This window comes from Mya arenaria, chromosome 13 (genome assembly GCF_026914265.1).
Source record: "Mya arenaria isolate MELC-2E11 chromosome 13, ASM2691426v1".
Taxonomy (NCBI): Eukaryota; Metazoa; Mollusca; class Bivalvia; order Myida; family Myidae; genus Mya; species Mya arenaria.
This window is the reverse complement of record NC_069134.1, coordinates 8,228,388-8,236,973: the sequence shown is the minus strand read 5'-3', so window position 1 is coordinate 8,236,973 and position 8,586 is coordinate 8,228,388. Positions and strand designations below refer to the sequence as shown.

The 8,586-nt window shown below is 36.8% G+C and overlaps 1 protein-coding gene across 1 annotated transcript; it reads left to right on the top strand.

Annotated features, from left to right (window-relative positions):
* Window positions 1–712: 712 nt before the first annotated feature.
* Window positions 713–7,365, top strand: LOC128213847 (probable thiopurine S-methyltransferase). The gene is made up of 8 exons (XM_052919913.1): window positions 713–825; window positions 1,334–1,423; window positions 2,596–2,722; window positions 5,181–5,233; window positions 5,422–5,496; window positions 5,967–6,052; window positions 6,900–6,944; window positions 7,154–7,365. Exons 1-8 carry the CDS (start codon window positions 713–715, stop codon window positions 7,363–7,365), a joined length of 801 nt encoding a protein of 266 aa, XP_052775873.1.
* The last annotated feature ends 1,221 nt before the right edge of the window (window positions 7,366–8,586 follow it).

Sequence of the window (8,586 nt, the reverse complement as noted above, 5' to 3'; positions counted from 1 at the left end):
AACCCTATCTAGTAGATTTCGGGATGTTACCCTAAACAAACAATTATTTTTTAGGTCTAATCGTGATCGAATACTCAACGGACATCAGTTGCTTGAAGTTTGGTTGTTGTCGTATTTTTCTCCAAGCATATCTCCCATGTGCTGTTTTCAAGTTACGTTTGCGTTCTTTTCTTTTATATTTTTAGGTTCTAATCAATAATGATCATTTTCTTCCATTCTAGTACCAACAGATCATACTTGGGACCATACTGCTCGTCGGACCAAACTTAAGGTAACTGTGTTGTGGAATCATTACAATGGCTCGAATTTTCGAAATAAATGTTATTATTGACAATAAATGCATAATTAATGTTGAATTTGTGGATGGAATGTTGAGAACCATGACTATGTGTTAGGATACATGGAATTTTAATCAAACGTTTTTATTCAACAAAAGTATATGTTATATTCTAATGGCTATCCAATCTGCATTTGTCACGTTTCCTTCGATATGTCTGGTTCACTATTAACGTCTAGCTGTTGCCCACATTGGTTCCATGGGAGAACAAACATAAGCATGCACAAGAACTGTAACAGATTCTCACGATACGATGAACTTCCAAATGTGTGTATCAGACACTTACACCACGATTTGCATATATGCAGAACGGTTTGAGTTTCAATTATTGCCGTCTTTAGATTTCCAAGGCCACTCTTGACGCAGACGTGAGTTATGTCCGGTAGCGGTGTGGAGGTGGAACCGGGGAACGTTGCGATGTCGAATAAGGCGTGGATACAGCGATGGGTGGTGCACAACATTGCCTTCCACCAGGCCAAACCGGACACGTGCGTAGCTTATTTTTCATTGAACAAAAACAGTGTGCTTAACTTTTCTGAATCAACATGATGAATCTTGAATGTAAATTTGTACTTCAACATCCTGGCTGATATCAACTCTCGGACCGTCAACACTAGTTAAAGACCTACAATGTTTCAGCTTGAGATTGGGGTTGGGGAGGGATGTGCTAGATTTTGAAGAGAGCGGTCGAGATCATTGCTTTTACCCAGCAGTCAGTTGTATCTGCTCTTTGGGGTTCAATTATTACGACACCTTGCGTTCATGACTGTTTTACCTGTGATTTACCGTTCTTGCACGGAAATTTTACAATAGTTGTTCTTGTATTAGTTTTCTTTAGGTCAATGCGCAACAGCCAAATACACAAAACCAGGGTGCTGTGTTCATCAAATTATCTAGAGGTTTAATTAAAAAAAACAAGAAACTTATATTAAAATGAGTTTAGAATTTGCGCGTGTTTGCCTGCACACGTGTCTCACATGTCCCCTTGACCTTCAGGTACCTGGCTGAAGAGGAGGTCCGGATGTTCGGCGGTCAACCAAGGACCGTGTTTCAGCCGCTGTGTGGGAAGAAAACCGACATGATCTGGTAGGTAGCTGTGACCCTTACGAGTCGTGGTAACATGACACTCTGTATGCATTGAGCCGACTGTGCTGGACAAGCACAGTTCTGGAAAACTAAGGTCCAGTTTTACACCACATGATATTACGATCACAAAAAAGAAAACAACTGTCCAGTTCATGTACCATGGCAAGTCACAAACTGGATACTAGCATCATAATACAAGTATATACAGACATGTATCCACCAACAAAACAAACACAAAGCATAGAACCACAGTGTTGAATACTGACACGTTACCTCGTCCTCGTATATTTGGAAAGTGGGTCACAATTAAGGCTACACTAGTCGGCTGCCTTAAGGGCTGCGAACTGTAGTATTTGTACTGACTATTGACCAGCCTATTACAACTGGACAGTTCTATGTCAGGCTGTGATTTTAATAGTTCATAATACTTGCGGACATTTTCCCAGGCAGGCAGTTCTTCATATATGCCATTATATTACATCATATATCTCTATATCCTCATATTGAATAAGGTTGAGTTTATAATACAGCTTTACATTGAACTAGCTAGAAAATAGGAAAAAAAACGCATTTTTATTGTTACTCAAGACATTCATTTAGCTGCAAGTATTAGACCTCACATCGTCGGCAACCACGGTACTTTCTTCCGTTTCACTTCATACATACCGTGGGACAATTGACTGACAATCTCGTATTAATGAATATGCATGAGGCAGGAGAGACAACTCTTCTTCCAAACAATTCGCATGTTACACTCAAATATTATTCAATAACATACAGTGTCAGTACGCTCCGTAGCCGTGTGGTCTTGACTACTGCCAAATATTATAGTACTGAGAAGGCGTACCCGGTGCAACTCCGGCAATCGGCTGAATATTTTTCAATTTTTGTTACTTTGCGGAACCAATGGAACTTCATTCATTATTCATGATTACGAGATTTTCCTAGCCAAATTGCCCACGGTACAACGAAGCATAGCGTAGTGTGTATCGGGGGTATCCGACGATGTAGACCCCAAAGACGTCCTTATATGTCAGTCTGTTCATTTAGAACGACCATTTGTTGTAAATCTATATATTAACGGTTACGTTTATTGTTGCGTTTATTGTGTCTATTCAAAAAGTAGCAAATACATTCAACGTTACTGTCTCATTGGAATCGATGTATTTCAGGATGTGGGAGCGAGGCCATACTGTGGTGGGTGTGGAGGTGGCGGAGCAGGCGGTGCGCGAGTTCTTCCAGGAAAACGGACTCGTGCCGGACAAAGAGCACGTGGAAAACGTCGGCACGCTGTATACGGTAGGCACTAAGCCTCCTACAGCATGATATGGAAAGGAAAAGTAACCGCTTTGACAAAATATGTCGACGTATGCCTTTGTCTAGGTATTCCACGTACAGTTGTTAAATAAATCATGCAAAATTCCCAATTTTTGACAGGTGACTCCTGGCAATTCCGATTTTAGTGATAATGTTTCCCAAAACAAGGGAAGATGCCTATGAAAAAGGACTGAGCTACGTATAGGGTCGGCAGAGTAATGATGAAGTGAATGTAGAAAGGGTGTAGTTAGGCCATATCCTGGCAACTAGAGGAGGTGGAAACCGTTGGAACTTAGTCTATGTAAACGAGAGACAAGGCAATGGTATTGATAGGGTAGAACTGGTTGTAACAACAGGGTGGGTTAGAGGAGCTACGCTGTTGTGGATGATGTAGAAAGGGTGTTACAAGACTGTAACCCACTATTACACAGCAAACACGGTTATCAGTATGCATGGTTATCAGTATGCATGGTTATCAGTATACATGGTTATCAGTATACAAGGTTATCAGTGGTTATCAAAATGCATAATTATCAGTATGCATGGTTATCAGTTTGTATGGTTATCAGTATACATGGTTATCAGCATGCATGGTTATCAGTAGGCATGGTTATCAGTATGCATGGTTGTTAGTATACACGGTTATCAGTAGTTATCAGAAGTGCTTGGTTATCAGTATGCATGGCTATCAGTCTTTATGGTTATCATTATACATGGTTATCAGTATACACATTGATCAATGGTTATCAAAATAAATGGTTATCAGTAAACATGGTTGTCAGTATGCATGGTTACCGGTATACATGGTTATCAGTATACATAATTATCATTATGCATGATTATCAGTATGCATAGTTATCAGTTTACATGGTTATCAATATACAAGGTTATTAGTGGTTATCAAAATGCATGATTATCAATATGCATGGTTATCAGTTTGTATGGTTGTCAGTATGCAAAGTTATCAGTATACATGATAATCAGTGGTTATCAAAATGCATGGTTATCAGTATGCATGGGTATCAGTATGTATGGTTATCAGTATACGTGCTTATCAATATATACAGTTATCAGTAGTTATCAAATTGTATGGTTATCAGTATGCATGGTTATCAGTATACATGGTTATCAGTATACACGGTTATCGGTATACACAGTTATCAGTGGTTATCAAATTGTATTGTTATCAGTTTACATGGTTATCAGTTTACATGGTTATCAGTATACATGGTTATCAGTATACATGGTTATCAGTATATATGGTTATCAGTTTACATGGTTATCAGTATACATGGTTATCAGTATACACAGTTATCAGTATACGTGGTTATCAGTATTCACAGTTATCAGTGGTTATCAAAATGTATGGTTATCAGTATACACAGTTATCAGTATACGTGGTTATCAGTATTCACAGTTATCAGTGGTTATCAAAATGTATGGTTATCAGTATACATGGTTATCAGTTTACATGGTTATCAGTATACATGGTTATCAGTATACACGGTTATCGGTATACACAGTTATCAGTGGTTATCAAATTGTATTGTTATCAGTATACATGGTTATCAGTTTACATGGTTATCAGTATACATGGTTATCAGTATACATGGTTATCAGTATACATGGTTATCAGTTTACATGGTTATCAGTATACATGGTTATCAGTATACACAGTTATCAGTATACGTGGTTATCAGTATTCACAGTTATCAGTGGTTATCAAAATGTATGGTTATCAGTATACACAGTTGTCAGTATACGTGGTTATCAGTATTCACAGTTATCAGTGGTTATCAAAATGTATGGTTATCAGTATACATAGTTATCAGTATTTATGGTTGTCGCAGAAAGCAGAGGAAGGGGGAGGGGGACAAAGAATGGAGGAATTCTCATCAAACTGAAAGCGAACATAGGGAAAGTGAACAAATAAGGTACATAGCTAGCACACTGGTATTAAATCACGATCAACCAGTAGTGGGATCAGGGTTTCCCAAAACTCTTTCCTAAAAACCCCACGCTTTACACGGGAGGCAGCATTACGCGAAGGTAGCAATGAGTCGGGGCAGGGTTTATACATAAAATTCAACAACATCTTTTCATTTCCAATTACAATGTATTAAAGGACTGGTTGAAAATGTTTTCATCAATTTTGATTTTTATTAGCGACCAAGTCCAAGAATGTGTGAGAAGCTTATTAGATGACATTTAAGTTAACAAACGTATTTGTTTCAATATATTTTCATCACATAAATAATGATTAAACTATCGTATTTCTTTTAGTTAAACATTATTAATTAAATGAAAATACATGGAAACAAATATTATACATGAATCATCGTCGGAAATTGAGAAGTTAGCTGAAAGCTAATATTATTACCACTGTCTTATTTCTATAGTATATGTTATTTCTAAGACAGGCTACTTGATTTGTTTGTAGACGAAGGACGGCCGACTAAGGTTGTACGCTGCTGACCTGTTCGACCTCTCAATGTAAGTTTTTTTCAGCAGATGTAGTTTATAGTGCACCTTTACCCTGTAATTCACTGTGAATCTTGCCACAGTTAACATTTCTTTATATCTGTATACCCAATAAATATTTGAAAGCAAACTGATGTGAATTTGTTCATGTGAAAGTATACATGCTGTGATGATTTGTGTGCCCCTTGTGTCCACTGCAGGGCCGTGTGTGGTCAGTTTGACGTGATCTATGAACGCCGCTCACTTGTGGCCATCAACACTGCTGACTATCGGAGGTAGGGGCAGACATATATACATGAATAAAGAGATAGTATTAAATATTTTGCATACCTTTTACTAACGATCAGTTCATATCAATATATATCCGTTATTTGTTTGATATCAGTAGAATGTTTGTTTTGGTGATGCAAAGAGTGAAACTATTTATATTGTTTTGTAAAGCTGTAAAATTTAGTTATATTGTATCAGCAGTTAATGTAATGTGTACTCAATCTTATCATAAACTATGAACTATTATTAAGTATGAACAAGTAATACCAATTTTTCAGTTACTTTTCCTGTAGAAAAGGCACCGCGTGCTCAGTTCGTTGTTAACAAGATCTCGATCACCTCGAGCCATTTAGGAAACACAAGTGCCTTAATTATATCCAATTAGTTCCATCAAAAATATTGCACCTGACAGGTAGACATTTAAAGAAAATATTCCAAGAAAGGTTGTGTGAGTGTTACAAATACCTATCTCCAGGTATCGGGACCTGCTGCTGAGCCTGATGAAGCCAGACGAGGTGTACTACCTCTCAGTGCTCGAGTTTGACCCAGCAGTATGGCCAGGTACGGACACCCGCGAAGTTAGCTGGACTGATTTTTGGCTTTTTTGTGTAACATGAGTCGAGGTGTTGCCGTAGCGCTGGTATCGTCGTCGCCGTCGTCATTAATGTCGGCGATGTCATTCAAAAAACCTACACCTTTAGCTATAACCCAGAAACCCCCACATAAAACCCCAATTCACATGTTACCAATGAATCCATACACTTGAAACAATACCCATAACTCTGCCATAAATAGTTGTCATGCTACATAATTATATAATAATAATAATAATAATAATAATAATAATAATAATAATAATAAAACATTATATTTTAATATGGCCCTTTGAAAAATGCAAACAGATTTTTGAAATAAATTATGAACAACAATATTATTCAAATATCATAGATACTATAAAATATGTTCAAATTGCAAATATTTTCAAACATTGGCATCCGCTGAATGTCTTGTGCAATGTGAGTGCTACGGTATTTACAATTAAGTCTGAAGTATATTACCTAAAATCATTTGTAATAGTAACTTACATTAACGTAGTATTGTTAATATTCTTTGCTTTAATTTATTATGAGCGGAATGATGATACACAGTTTCCTGGCGTTTCTTGAATGATCATGGGGGTCTGTTTCAATAAAGATCTTAGTGGTAAACTGGAATTTTCTGGGAGTGATAGTTTTCTTATTTTGCTAGATGTTTATTTAGCCAGTAATATTATTAATGAAACGAAAATAATTCACTTGATGTCAACAGTGACGATCCCACTGATTTAAGATTTTGGAAGATAAGTCTAAGATCCTTTATTGAAATGGTGCCCAGGTTTTGGTTAAACTGTTCCAAGTTTTACTTTTAGGCCCACCTCATTCCATCGGGGACAGCTTAGTTAGGGATTTATATGGTGAGTAGTTGGTATAAACAATTTTATTATGAACTTGAAATACAGTTTAAAAAATACGTATAGTATTAGGGCTCTCTCTCTTGAACAAAAGTATTATTCGTTGTTGTTTGTTTGAAAAAGACTCCGCGTGTTGTTTGATTATAACTGTATTCTATGGAGAACTTTAAAAAACTATACAGCACACATATGTATACTTATTCACATTTCAGGAGAACGGTGCAACATTGACTTGGTGCTGGAAACCGACTGCGCAGGAAAAAACATCATTGACATAGCAAAAAAGGCCGCCACAAGTCAAGAAGCAGGCTTGGTCGATGCTAAACATGAAGATGAAAAGGAACCTGAACCGGAAACTAAACTGAAGCCCTCTTCTGAAGGTGCTGCCATAAAGAGTTTCTCGTATATTTTTGATCGCTGGTAAAGAATGACATTAAAACAGTAATGCGAATCGAAGAAAATCGGATAACTGTGCATTTCCGGCTATAACTTAGACGTCACCAATGAAGTCGTAGAAAAAAGGGTGTGTTTTATTATGAAGTTTATAAACTTTATAGCTTTATACAGAAGAGTATTTAACAACATTCTCCAATACCGTTCAAACATAAAGACTATTTTTTAAGTATGTATCCCTTACCCTAAGCCTACCCCTACCGCTACCCCTAACCCTAACCTAACCCTAACTCTAGTAACCATTTACTTACTTTCTTGGCCTTAGAGAATTCGCAACGGTTTTGGAATAAAGTTAGGGCAGAAATAAGACATTAAAAGATGTTTGACAGCATTATGTGTTGATATTAAAGTGTGAAAGTTTTACACAATTAAAAAATGTATTTTGTATATATATAAAAAGAAGAAAATGTTACTGACCTCGTTTTCTCTGAAATTCTCACATGACGTTTCTTCATCTTCTAGTTGATAATCCGTTTCATCCGGTATAATTTCATGATGATATTGTTTGTTCTTTCGTGAATAACAGCATAATACAAATATTTATACAATGGATTCTGCTTTTATTCACGAAATTCATTGATTGGTTGAGGATGAAGCTTCCAGTCATTGTTGTTATCTGCCGGTTGCAACGAAATCCTTCTTCTTTGGTGAAGTTTTTCTGGTAATGAGTTGAGCTTTTAAAAAATTGTGCCATTCTTGAGTCTCATGTATTGACCACCTCCTATGTAAACTGACAAATACAAACATGCTCATTACAAATGTCTTCAATGTCTACTTCACCTGTTTCAAATGGTGTTTTATTTTCCCCGCTCATTTTCCGTCCCTATACAGCCCCACGAGGACGTATATAACACGCCAGCGACCATCTTTCCTGTAAAAGTAACATAACATGTTATCACCCGTTAGATAAAACACAATATAGTCCCTCTTCTTTCAACTGCCTCCGATATCTTTATACATTTCACCATCAGAATGCAAACATCAATATGAAAACACAAAATCGAGGTCAAAATGTCACCGTAATCAACTGATATGGTTTTACTTTCTCCATCATGAATTGTGGTTGGATATAACACAAGCTATCACTATAGTTTTGTCACAGTAACGTCAAACTCTGAACAATCACATTTGTTATTCATCTGTCTTTGTTTCAATCGTAAGTTGATGTAACTGAATCAAATGTGTACGACTC